At 46.0% G+C, this 14,120-nt stretch overlaps 1 protein-coding gene across 5 annotated transcripts in view; it reads right to left on the reverse strand.

The window, feature by feature from the left end:
* The window catches only part of IQCK (IQ motif containing K), a 79,969-nt gene that overhangs the window by 65,567 nt on the left and 282 nt on the right, over nt 1-14,120 (reverse strand). For 3 of the 5 annotated variants that reach the window (XM_084818584.1, XM_084818586.1, XM_084818583.1), the window contains exons 2-4: nt 8,320-8,414; nt 7,327-7,465; nt 2,613-2,710 (exon numbers count right to left, since the gene is read on the reverse strand). In XM_084818584.1, the coding sequence (XP_084674710.1) occupies nt 2,613-2,710; nt 7,327-7,465; nt 8,320-8,414 (332 nt within the window). Of the gene's footprint in view, nt 1-2,612; nt 2,711-7,326; nt 7,466-8,319; nt 8,415-8,580; nt 8,721-14,120 lie in introns of all 5 variants that reach the window. The other 2 variants (XM_084818585.1, XM_084818587.1) reach the window with 1 other exon arrangement.

Raw genomic sequence — 14,120 nt, forward strand, 5'->3', positions numbered from 1 at the left:
GCAGCAACGAAATCCGTCCCAAAGAAAAAGAAATGCAAGAAAACAAAGTGGCTGTCTGATGAGGCTTTACAAGTAGCTCACGAAAGAAGGGAAGCGAAAAGCAAGGGAGAAAGCGGAAGATATACCCAACTGAATGCAGAGTTCCAGAGAATAGCAAGGAGAGACAAGAAGGCCTTCTTAAATGAACAATGCAAAGAAATCGAGGAAAACAACAGAATGGGAAAGACTAGAGATCTCTTCAAGAAAATTGGAGATCTCAAGGGTACGTTTTGTGCAAAGACGGGCATGATAAAGGACAAAGAAGGCAGGGACCTAACAGAAGCAGATGAGATTAAGAAGAGGTGGAAAGAATACACAGAAGAACTATACAGGAAAGATCTGAATGTCCCTGATAGCCATGATAGTGCGGTCACTGAACTTGAGCCGGACATCCTCGAGAGTGAAGTCAAGTGGGCCTTAGGAAGCATTAGTAACAACAAAGCTAGCGGAGATGACAGTCTCCCAGCTGAGCTATTTAAAATCCTAAAAGATGATGCTGTTAAAGTGCTGCACTCAATATGCCAACAAATTTGGAACACTCAACAGTGGCCACAAGACTGGAAGAGGTCAGTTTACATTCCAATTCCAAAGAAGGGCAACGCCAAAGAGTGTTCAAACTACCGCACAATTGCGCTCATTTCACATGCCAGCAAGGTGATGCTCAAAATCCTACAAGCTAGGCTTCAGCAGTATGCGAACCGAGAACTACTGGAAGTACAAGCTGGGTTTCGAAGAGGCAGAGGAACTAGAGATCAAATCGCCAACATTCGCTGCATCATGGAGAAAGCAAGAGAATTCCAGAAAAACGTCTATTTCTGCTTCATTGACTATGCTAAAGCCTTTGATTGTGTGGATCACAACAAACTGTGGCAAATTCTTAAAGTGATGGGAGTACCAGACCACCTTACCTGTCTCCTGAGAAACCTGTACGAGGGTCAAGAAGCAACAGTAAGAACCAGACATGGAACAACCGATTGGTTCAAAATTGGGAAAGGAGTACGACAAGGCTGCATATTGTCACCCTGCTTATTTAACTTATATGCAGAGTACATCATGAGAAATGCCGGATTGGATGAATCAGAGGTCGGAATTAAGATTGCCGGGAGAATTATCAACAACCTCCGATATGCAGACGATACCACCCTAATGGCAGAAAGCGAAGAGGATCTCAAGAGCCTCTTGTTGAGGGTGAAAGAGGAGAGTGCAAAAGCTGGTTTGAAACTCAACATTAAAAAAACTAAGATCATGTCATCTGGCCCTATCACTTCCTGGCATATAGAAGGGGAAGAAATGGAAGCAGTGACAGATTTTACTTTCTTGGGCTCCAAGATCACCGCAGATGGTGACTGTAGCCATGAAATTAAAAGACGCTTGCTCCTTGGGAGGAAAGCTATGGCAAACCTAGACAGCATAGTAAGAAGCAGAAACATCACCTTGCCGACAAAGGTCCATCTAATCAAAGCTATGGTTTTCCCAGTAGTAATGTATGGCTGTGAGAGCTGGACTATAAGGAAGGCTGAGCGCCGAAGAATTGATGCTTTCGAACTGTGGTGCTGGAGAAGACTCTTACGAGTCCCCTGGACTGCAAGGAGGTCAAATCAGTCCATCCTAAAGGAAATCAACCCTGAGTGCTCATTGGAAGGACAGATACTGAAGCTGAAGCTCCAATATTTTGGCCACCTAATGCGAAGAGAAAACTCCCTGGAAAAGACCCTGATGCTGGGAAAGACTGAAGGCAAAAGGAGAAGGGGACGGCAGAGGATGAGATGGCTAGATAGCATCACGGATGCAATGAATATGAACTTGAGCACGCTCCGGGAGAGAGCGCAGGACAGGAAGGCCTGGCGTGCTATGGTCCATGGGGTCACGAAGAGTCGGACACGACTGAACGACTGAACAACAACAACAACAACAACAACAGGGACGGGTGCCAGGCAGGCCTCCTAATGGCAGGGCACGCCAAAGGTGAGGAGCTACCACCAAAAAGGTTCTCTGTCTCCCACAGCCATCCATCCCAATTCAGATGGTGAGGGCACCCGAAGAAAGGTCTCAAATGACCATCTCAGCAGATGGGCAGATTGATACAGGAGAAGGCATCCCAATAGGTGCTCCAAAGCACATGCAAGATGAGCTCCAGTTTTAAATGACACCATATCTAATATCTATTAATCACCATTTTCTTGAAAGATTACAGGATATTATTTTACTATGACCGTGACAGATATTTCTGCACTGGGGTTACTTCCTATGCGGTTTGCCATAGCCCACGGAGGTTCAACAGCAAAGTGGCAACTGGATCATCCAAGGACTGGGGTGAGGATTATTAACACCTGCCTTCCCCAGACCCCCTGCCTCTTGCCTCTGCCACCAGGAGCCACAAGCTCTGAGCGACAACAGCAACAAGCTGAGTATGGAAGCTCCATCCAGTAAGAGACTCTTAACACCCTGATTGTCTTGTTTTATTGCATTTTAAATATATCATATTTAAGAGAACTGCGGTTAAGTAGGCAGGGTATAAATATCCCAAATAAAGGAATACATCACTGAAAACAAATGAAATATTAAGAACTGACCTCAAAACATTTTTCCTTCTTAGCCTGATGTAACAGTTCCGTCATCCCTGGTAGAAGCTCCGGAAATATGTAGTTTTCTAAGAATTCTCTTGGAGAACCTGGACAATCAAGCTTTTGTTTTCAGTCAATAGGCTTCATTTGCATATTTTAATCTTGGTTCTGTTCACTCATCATGGGAAAATCATTATGAGCAGCCTTCAGATTCACAGGCTCCTTGCTTTCTCTCCCTGCTCCCTTACCATTTACCAATCATTCCCCTTCCTCACTCCCTGGCTTAAGCAAACCATCATTTGCTGTAACATCTCCAAACCAGAACTGGAAGCCCACTTCAAACTGTGGTTTACAATTCCAGGTTGAAGGCAAATCGTGGTTTGCGATAGCCATGGCTTGCCCAGTTTGGACACCATGGCAAGTTATGGTTTGCCCAGGACTGCAGGGCTGCCTCCAGGTTTCAATAGTGCCCCCCCACACCATCAAAGTTCCCTCTGGTGGGCCCTCTCCTACATCAGTAGGACTCTGGCAGCCTTACCTGCATATAACAGCAGGCAGCAGCAAATCCATGCAAATTGTCTGACATTTTAATTACCCACAATGCCCCAGCATAGCATCACTTCGGGGCATCGTGCGTAATTAAAAAGCAAAGATGCTGGTTGCTGACACCAATGCTGTGTGAGGAGCATGCGATTGGAGCATGCGAGGGGAGAAAGGAGCACAACAGCCAATGAAACTGGGCCTATTCACATGAGCAGGGGGGGAGGGTGGTTAGGGTAACTATGGGGGGAGGGTAGCGAAACCACAACTCGCGGGCCCGCCAAACAATCATGGAAACACACAGCACTGCATGGTTCCGCTAACCACCACCCCCTCCGTAGTTATCTGCTATCTTCCTGGTGTGTTTACCGTGTATCCCATTATCCTCTGAGGTGTGAATGGGCTCCCAGTGGCCCCTCCAGCATCCCAAATGGCCGCACAACTATAGAGAAAGTCCATGGCGGCTAGAGTGTCGCCCACAGTGGCAGATGCTCTAGCCAGTGGACTCACTGGTCACGGCCTGTAAGTCCTCTGGAGCCTGTTTAAACCACCAGGGAGTCTACCAGATGACGTGGTAAGCCACCCTGGAGGCTCTTAACCCTTTTGCATGGGAGTGGTTAGCAGGGGTGGCTTACTAACCACAGGGAATGTGGTTTTCTCCCCCCACACGACCTGGTAAGCCACCGTGGTTAGCATAAAAAAGCCTAACCATCATAGCTTATCGTTATGTCTGCACAGGGCCACTGTCACAATGGCCAAACCATGCTTTCATCATTACATGTGAATATGCTCATGGAAACGTCACATTTGAAATAACACAGTCAAAAATCCTTCATTTTACGAGCTTCATTTCCATTTTCATTATATAATGTTCCTTTTCTACCGAAGCACTGGGGCATATTGGATTGTGGCATAATTCTTTAAAATGGTGCCAACAGATTACATGTATCTGAAATATCAGTAGGTTTATTGGGACATCACACAAGACTTGGCCATAAAGTTCTACCGAAATGGTCTTTCACAGCGGGAAAGAGTACACAAAACAAAAGAAAGGAAACAGGAAATTAAAACAGAAGCTTCGTGGAGCAGGCTATTGTGGAGGGAGGCAATGAAGAATGGGAGCTAACAGGTAATGGGAAGGATGACCTGATCTTTCTGAAAGCTGAAATCAGACACACACACACATCCCGCTGCAAGACAAGATTGCAGATAGCGTGCAGACAGGTGAGCAACATTTTGAAAATAACGTTTTAGATTCCGTTACATGTTTTCATCTGTTTATGGCGGAGGGCAGCAGTGCTGCGATCTGTGCCAGGCGACACCAAACAATAGGCCCTGATGCAGCATCACTCTGAGGCATTGTGGGTGATTAGAATGTTGGGGCCCAGCTGCTACCCAAGAATGTTGGGAGCTGACACTTAGGGATGGGAGAAACAGGGATGCTCAAGCGTCAATGCTCGGTTGGGCTCATTCCCAATCTCAGTTGCGGCCTGCTTTTTGGTTCATTCTAATGGGAAAAGTTGTGGATTTTGAGAAAGTTGTGCATTTTCAAAATCTGCGCATTTTGAGAAAGTCGCACGTTTTGAGAAATGTGTGCATTTGTCAAGTACATATTGTGCGAACGCAAAGTCGGAAATTTGCAAACATTTTTAGAGAGCATGCCCTCCCATTCGTGTTCATGTTCAGGATTGCACAGGGGGCGTTTTCAAGTGATTTGTGAACTGAAATTAAATTCTCATGCATCCCTACTGTAACTGGGGATGTCTGTCGCCAGGACATTTGGCCCTTTTTGGGCTCGCCAGCGTTCTGCAGCGTGCCTGACTCGGTTTACATTTCCAAACCAGGTTGTGGGTTTTCCCCGAATCTGGGAACTTTTTCCTTATCTCTTTTAATTTGCAGAAATAGATTTTTGGTGCAAATTACAGCTGCGCTTTGGGTAATTTGCAGAAACTGTAGCCACAATTTGTGCGAATGTCTATTTCCAAGTCAGGCCAGTTAGCGGATGACAAGCTGAAGTCTGAGGAGGGCTGAACCGATGAAAGCTCATTGAGCTCCACCCAGCCAGATTTCTCTGACATTCCTAACTGTAACTGGCCTTGAGTGAGAGAGGGATAAGAGCACATGGGGGTGGGGGGAGCATACGAGCACAAGGCACTGTCATGATCTATCCATTTCCATCCATTTAGGAATGGAAGGATGAACGATGGCCAAACTGTGGTTTGTCCATTTTGTGTGAACCAACTCACAGAACCACAGGGGAGGGAGGGCCAAATAGCATTGGGACCTTGTGAACTGGAAACTTGACAGCACAATCATATACACATCTACTTAGAAGTAAGGACCACTGACTTCAATGGAGTTGACTTCTATGTAAATGATTATAGGATTGCAGCCTTCACTCTTTTCCTCCTTGCTGAGGTCTTGGGATCATGTCTAGTTTGATGTTATATATATATATGCAACAACACTGAATGCATATTCTTCCCCACTGCTTCCTCTTGCCTCCATCTTTATCTCTACCTTTCGTTGCCTTTCTGTGTCAAATTTTAGGTTGTAAGCTTATCAGGGCAAGGCCCTTCTTCTTGCTCTCACCCTGTAAAGCAGAGGTGTTGAACCTTCTTTCAGCCTGAGGGTTGAATTCCATTTCAGGGAAGCCCTTGGGGGCTGCATTCCAGTGGTGGGTGGGGCCAAAGGGAAAGGAGGCAGGGCCAAGAGGAAAAGGGGGTGGAGCCAAAAATGCCAGCATATTTGAGCGTAAAGCTCTGACTGGCAGCAACTAAACCTTTGGAGAGGCATTTCAACCTTTTAGAAAACTGCACCAAACAATCAACCGTCGGGGAAAGGGCGTGTGGCCATCTAGGAAACCCAGAGGGCCAAATGGAGACACTACAAGGGTCAGATTTGGCCCCCAGGTCAGAAGTTCTGCACCCTCACTGTAAAGCAGTGTGCATGTTGGTCCATCTTGCTACATAAATAAAAAGAGAGAGGTGAGAAATTAAGTCAGGGCAGGGAGGGAGAGCAAGTAAAACGCTCTTCATTGATCACATGGAGATCTACCTGAAAACACTGTGGATTTCTAGCATCCACGGAAACCTCATGCCCAATCGTATCAGTTGTGTTTTCAAAAGGAGTTATTTCAAATGACGGTGAAGGTGTGCATTTGTAAGCTGGGGGGAGCAATCCTATGGCCGCTAGTCAGCAGCTAGACAGCCAGAGGATATGTGGTTTTCTGGGAACTGAGCTCGAAGCCTGTGCTCTGAGGTCAGTTCCTGGAGAACTGACCTTCACCCCCCTTCCACACTGCCTCGCAGGCAGTGCGGAATGGCCCCATTCTCCGCGCTCACAAAAGGAGCACAGAGTGGCCAAAACGGGGCATTCTGGAGGGTGTTGCAGGGCGGGGAAGGCGGAAATGCTGGTACAACACATCCTACGTGTTGTCTGGCAGCCGCTTCCTCCACTCCGACTTCCTGCGGCTAGACAGCCGAAATCGGCTATTTAGCCGCAAATGCAGGGCAGGAGAAGCATGGAGGGAATGATCCCTCCCGTGCTTCTGCTGCCCTGCATTGGATGGGCGGTTGCCTCCGAGTTCAGAGGCGACTACCTATCTCCATAGGATTGCACCCTAAATGGATTTGGCAGTTATTCAATTGAGCGTATAAATCCCTGCCTCTCCCAAAAGCTCAGGGTGGACAACATTTTACAGAAACAACGAAGTATTACAAATGTCAGTCTCCCACACAAGGGTGCAGAACCTCTGACCTGGCTGTATACCACTGGTCCATCTAGCACAGTGACTGAAAGTGGCTCTCTAGGGTCTTGGCCAGAGGTCGTTTCCATCACCTGATACCTGGTCCTTTTAAGTGGCTCTCTAGGGTCTTGGCCAGAGGTCGTTTCCATCACCTGGCCCTTTTAGCTAGAGATGCCAAGCACTGAATGTCAGATCTTCTGCATGCAACAGCATGCGCTCTGCCACTGAACTATGGTCCCTCTCCTCTCTCTCCTCTCTACCAATATGCCTGCAAACTATGCTCAGGCTGGGGCTTTGGACATCCTCCCAGGGGAAAGGGGTTCTCTCAATGTGCATAGCTGCTACTCTGATACAGAACTGTGACTGGTTCTACATCTTTCCTCTCTTGAAATACAACAGTTCTACTTAAAGATGGCAAGCTGCCCTCTGACTTACATGTTTTTAGATCCGGTAGCTCAGGGGCCAGTGGCAGGGAAAGGAGAGAAGGGGTCTTCTGAGGAACCAATTCATCGGTACTGGGTGATTTGCTCTGATCCCCACTCAAAGGTGGCGTAGATTCAGCAGTCAAAGGAACCTGCATAAAATCAAAATTAATGACATGATATCCTGGCTCTGTTAAACAAACAAAGATTAACAAGCAGATCCCAAAAGAAGCACAGACTCAATACACAGTGTGGTCTCCATGTAACGTAATGGACAGTGCTGGAAATGGAAGGAGAGCCAGATTCAAATCACCACTTAGCGATGAAATTCACTGCGGGGGACCTTTGGCTAGTCACTAACTAACCTTACAAGGCTGCTGTGATGACAAAATGCGGGTGGGGGAGAACAGCTAAATATGCCACCTGGAGCTCTGTGAAAGGTAAAAACATGATGAAATTGTTAAAATAACCCAAATGTTTAATTTAACTTTAGATGCCTAGTAAAAACTGTGTAACTTATTGAAGCTAGTGTTAGTCTTACTTAAGGCCCATTCATTGCAATGGGTCTAGTCTAAGCAGAACTAACACTGGATACAACCCTTAATCTGTAGCTATTGAACTCTGATTTTGTTTCATGTTGTTATGTTTTGAATTGTGTTTAGATAGCTAGATAGAAAGTTGCTTTTAATTGTACTGATATTCAATTGTGATCTGAGCCATTGGTCATTTATATGACAGGCAGGAGAGACAGCCAGGCACCCCTCCAGGTCAACAGGACAGGCTGGGCAAGGATGATGGGGGTTGTAGTCCAACACATCTGGAGGGCACCTGGTTGGGGAAGGATTTGCAGCCTTTCCTCTCACTAGAAACGTTTGCACATCAAGACTACATTTAAAATAAAATTTTAAAAAATCTATCCAGGAACACTAGATAGACATCTGATCCTGCTGTCTTTAACACAAGAACAGAAACCGTTCAAGGTACTCCAGTCTGGATTGGGTTTTACCTGAAGGGTAAGCACAGGCTCCGCTTTCTCATCCAGAACAGATTTCCGTTTCTGTTCGTCATGGTCAGGATGAAGCGGCTGCTTTGCTTCAAATTCTTTTTTTTTTTTTAAGAGGGGAGAAAAAAGGAACCATCAGATGTTTATTTCTAATTTCGCAAGCCCAAATACTTTTCTCTAAAAAGTTATGAACTGCAATCACATTATTACACGCACACCCCACCTCTCTGAGTAGTGAGACGTTTCAGGGGTTCCTATGCTTACTCAGGGCTTGGTTTCCTTGGAATGAGGTTACTGGCCAGGCGTTCTGCGATATATGCATTTATTCACAGGTATTCCAGTTTAGCATAAGCTGGAGGTTTGCAGCATCAGCACCCCGACACATGTCTGCTCTCACACCAGATCTGTCAGGAGACAAACCAGCATTCCAGAATTGCTGTTACAGAGCTTAAACTCAGTTCTCTGTCCAAATCTTTTTCAAAAACTTCCAGCTTTCTTCACAGGCACATGGCTTGAAGACCTCCTCCCCAGAGGAGAGAGAAGGTGGCGGAGGAAGAAAAACACACACCCCGGTCTTGAAGGAGACTTTGGCCGTTTCCTTAGACTTCGTTAAAGCCAATCACCTTAAGCAATCTTAACAGGACCAAAGCTCTACCCAGGCAGCCAATTCACAGTAAGAAAACCCATTCACAGGAAGCTGATGGAAAACTCATAACATTACATACCAGGGGTATCGAACCTCTTTCAGCCTGAGGGCCAGATGCAATTTTGGAGAAGATCTTGGGGGCCGCATTCCAGTGGTGGACAGAGCCAAAGGCAAAAAGGGTGGAGCCAAAATGCCAGCATATTTCAGTTTAAAGCTCTCACTGCCAGTAACTCAGCCTTAGCAGAGGCATTTCCACCTTTTAGAAGGGGGGGGGTCGCAAAAACTAGGAAACCACCCAATGATTGTTGGCCGGGGAGAAAGGAGGGGCAAGAGAAGGGGCTGAGGCCTTCTGGGGAATCCCAGATGACTGAAATGGGATCCCATGTGGTCTGGATTTGGCCCAAACGCCTGAGGTTCAATGCCCCTAATTTAGGGTCTCTGTTTATGGGACGGTGTAAAACATCACTGCACGCTAACTACAATATTTGTTCCCCAAATTTCTAAGCCTCCAGGTATGCCTACTAGCGATGAAGAAATATCACAGTCTTCCACCACTTGCAGCTACATTTGGTTCTCAATTGTACGTTGACATACCGGAGTCACATATACCAAAGGCTCAGTGTTCTACTTTGTCTAATTTTGTATTGTGCCCTTTTCTGGTTTTCTGTCTCCACAGACTTTTAAATGGAGAGGGCCACTGCAGCAGCAAGAGTATCAGATTAGGACAGGGGAGGCTTGGGTTCAGATCCCACACAGACATGAAACTTCTCAGGCAAACTTGGGCCAGTCACCCTCCTGCAGCCTAGCCTACCTCCCAGGTCTGTTGTGAGGCTAAAATGGAAGGGAGGACCATGTACACAGGGGATGGGAAATGTGTGGCCCTCCAGATGTTGTTGGACTGTAACTCCCATTAGCCCTAGATAGCATAGTCAATGATGAGGGATGATGGGACTTGCAATCCAAGAACATCTGGAGGGCCACACATTCCCCATCCCTGGTGTACAGACCACCCCAATCTCCTTGGGGAGGGGTGTGATATAAATGAAATAAAGACATCAGGGAGGATCCAAAACTGTGATTCTTTCTCTCCTCTCCTCTCCCCACCCCACCCCACCCCACCTCCCCTCCCCTGCACAAACACTGTCCATTCAATCACTTCAAGATTCTCCTGCAAGTATAGAAAAGGTCTAGTTCTTTATAGATCAGCCTGCCTCTCAGATGGTTTTGGTGTTCGATCTTATTTCAAAGGGAGCTGCTTTCCTCCCCATTAGCACGCTGTAAAAGTAAAATAAAAATACAGCGATTGATTCATGGTCAATCACAGAATCACTGAAAGATTGTCAGTTCCCTCAGTACACTGGAAGGTCATCACAGATCCTGTTGGCAGGCCAGGGATTTGGTCTTCTCTTCTTAGGAACTGAAGAACGAGGCATATTTATTGGGCATTAATTAAACCTGCATTACAGTAGCAATAACTTCATTGCCCTCCGTGCTTTATGAGGCAATAAGCCTATTCCCCCCACTGCAAGAACTGCTCGGCTGGATTCACACGGGACTCAGATAACTGCCTTGTTAAAAAAAAGAAAAAGAAAAGAGGCAATTGCCACTTAATTCTCCGGATGATAAATGGCCTGACCTCCTTTCTACGGCCAAAATACAATGCAAGAACTGCATTTTGTAAGGCGTGCCCCAGGGAGAACCGAAACTAAAAAACATCTCTGGGTGACCTTGGGCGGATGACAATCCCTCAGCCAAAATTACCTTGCTGGATTGCTGTGAGGATAAAAGAGGATGGGGAAAGCCTTTGGATCGGGTAGCCAGAAAGATAGGATTCGTGCTCCCAGGGTGAGATACCAACCATCAGCAAGATTTTAAAATACTTAAAACCTGAGATAATTTTTTTAAAGGTTTTCATCTGGTGCCTGAAAGCTACAGTACATAGCTCAGTGGTAGAGTGCATGCTTTGCATGCAAAATGACCCTGGCACCCCCAAGCAGAGCTGGGAAATACTCCTGCCTGTAAACCTGGAAAGATGCTGCCATCCAGTATAGGACAGCAGTCCCCAATCTATTTGGATTGGTGGCCACATGTGGGATTTTTCAAGAATGCCATGGGCTCTCTCACAAAATGGCTGTCATGGTGGGTGCAGCCAGTCACAAAACACCAATTTCCCAGGAGAATAAAAAACTGTCGGACTAAAACTAAAACTTGCCCAGAAACCTAAGTACATGGCAGATGTGGAGGGCCTGAGCTCCAGAAAAACAGAACCACTCTTTTGAACCCATAGCTTCCTGCTCCAACAACCAATTCAAAGAAGGCAAAAGGATGAGGCTCAAAGACAAGTTACTTAGCTGTGAAACTGAGTACTCAGTGGAGGTGGGTTCTGAACCCCAAATGCCAAATCATTTTGCCCCCACAAAGCTGAACAAAATGCCCATTTCATTGAAAGTAAAGTGGTGATGATCAGAGAAACACAAGCAACGAACCATTCACAGGGAAAACACAAGGCAGTGAGAGCTGATATTATCTGTAGTTTCACCCCACCCCTTTTGCCTTTGTCCTCGCCCCCCAATGAAATGTCCCCCCCCCCCGAGAGCTTTTTCAAATTTGAATTCAGCCCTTGGGCAAAAAGAGGTTCTGTACCCCCGAGTTACAGGGCTGAGTGTTGAAGGTGGGAACAATTTGGGCTGGATTTGTGTGGCCCCCCTCAAGGGGGGGGGCAAAGTGCTGCTCCTGTGCTCTAGGGCTGAAAGAGGTTCACCCCTGTCTTAGACCCTCACACACTATACTTCAGCTCTCAGATCAATCAAACAGTACCATCTCCTCCAAAGCTGGAAAAAAGAATATAGATACATCCATTTCATTTTTAAGATGAGATTCCATCCACACTTACTGGAACACAGTGTGGCTTTACATCCAGGTAAGCATGCAGAGGATCCAGTGGTGCCATCAGGACAAAACTTTGGGGCAAAAGTCCAGGGCCTGGACCCCCCCCCCTCCTTATTTTTTTTTATTATTATTAAAAACATTTACATCCCACCCTATATGATTAAGATCACAGGGCGGCGTACAGATAAAATCGATTTAAACAATATAAAAATAAATAATTTAAACCGCTAAAACATATTAAACATTAAACAAGCTAATACCAATTAAATCTAAAGCAATAAAACAGTTAAAACGGTGTACTACTTTAGGGAATGCATTTAGCCCCCAAAGGCTTTGGTAAAAAGCCATGTTTTTACTTGGCGCCAAAATGAAACCAATGTTTGCGCCAATTGGGCTTCCAAAGGGAGGACATTCCACAACTGGGGTGCCACAACAGAGAAGGTCCTCTCCCACATCCTACCATAGTGTATGTCTCGCACTGGTGGGACACAGAGGAGGGCCCATCCAACAGAACTCAGTCCTCGGGCAGGCATGCATATATATATTTGTCTGAAAATCTAACCCAGCCCTCCCCAATCTGGTGCCCTGCAGACGTTTTGAACTTTGTCTCCCACAAGCCCCAGCAAACATGGCCAATGGTCAGGAATGCTGGGAGTTGTCATCCAAAACATCTAGAGAGCACCCCATTAGGGAAGGCTGACTTAGAATATCTATCCACATATTTTCTTTGGTTTTGTTTCCACTCTTTATTATTGTTTTACCAAGCAAGCCAGCAACATAATAATAACAACAACCAACACAAGACAGCAGATTAATACAAAAATATAAGATCCAAGATTATCCCACATGATATGAAATCAACAATTTAGAAAGAAAAAACAAAAGGATAACAACAAATTAACTCCTAAGTCATTATTTACCAAACTAAATGAATCGAAGAACAAACTATTGTTTCCTTTTTGTAATAAGCAGCTGGGGGGAGTTCACTCAAACTCACTCACCGGTTAAATGTTGGGCTATAGCCTGATTAAAGAAGTCTTAGGATACAATCCTATTCATGTTTAGACAGAGAAAAGGCCTACAACTCCCAGCATGCCCCAGCCAGCTTTGCTTTTCTCTGCCTAAACATGCATAGGATTGCGCCCTTAGTTGATTAATCATAGTTGATTAATTAATTGACTGGTTTTATCTGCAGACATTTCCATACAAGTTAAACCAACAGTTCTCTATCAAAAAAATCATTTGTTTTTAGATGATGCAGGAAGAGCATCATCTTAGCACAGGTATTCCCTGATGTGTGAGAAAAGGGAGTATGCCTCTTTTAAGATGCTGCTTGTCTGCTTCCATTTTTTAAAGTACTCGTATTAAGTAATCTGCTGACTGGTTCATCAGGGGCATAATTATAGTTGATAAAAATGTTTTTATCCAATTAGTCAAACAAGTTAATCAGGTAAGTACTGCAGCCCAAATAAAAGGCTTAGGCTGCAATCCTAGATGTAGTTATTTCAGAGTAAGTATGAACAGACTTGCGCTACGTATCCCATGACAGATCTGGTTGTACTTCTAGAATAGCTTCACAACAAGCCAGTGAGGCAGGTTAGGCTAAGGCTAACCTACTTCACTGGCTTGTTGTGAGGATGTTCTAGAACAGCCTTCCTCCCAGCCTGGTACCGTACAGCAGAGGTGGGCAGAAGGTAGATCTCCAGATCTTTGGGACTTCAATTCCCAGAAGCCCTTGCCAGCATGGCTAATGGTTGGAATGCTGGGACCTGAAGTCCAGAACATCTGGAGATCTACTTTCTGCCCACCTCTGCCCTACAGATGTTTTGGACTACAATTGCCAGTGTTCCTGATTACTCACCATGCTGGCTGGGGCTGATGGGAGTTGAAGTCCAAAACATCTGGAGGGGACCAGGTTGGGAAAGGCTGTTCTTGATCTCTCCTGAGATGTGCAGCGCAAGCTGTACAAGCCCAGAGGGCTGGCCTGAGGGGCTGCCAGTAAGCTTCATGGCTGAACGGGGGCTTTGAACCCTAGGACGCCTCCCTAGACCTTGCCCAACGCTCTCCAGCTTTCCCCAACCGGGATCTTTCCAGATGTTTTGGACTCTAACTCCCATCATCCCCAGTGAGTGGCCCTGCTGCCTGGGGCAGATGGGAGGGGGAGTCCAAAGTCGGGACGGAGCCAGGCTGAGGAAGACTGCAACTCTAACCACTACACTACACTGCCTATTGTATGGCATGCCCCCACTCCACACACGCGCACAGAGAA

The sequence above is a fragment of the Heloderma suspectum genome, chromosome 12 (genome assembly GCF_057233095.1).
Source record: "Heloderma suspectum isolate Gila_16-S chromosome 12, 16-S_ref, whole genome shotgun sequence".
NCBI classification, from domain to species: Eukaryota; Metazoa; Chordata; class Lepidosauria; order Squamata; family Helodermatidae; genus Heloderma; species Heloderma suspectum.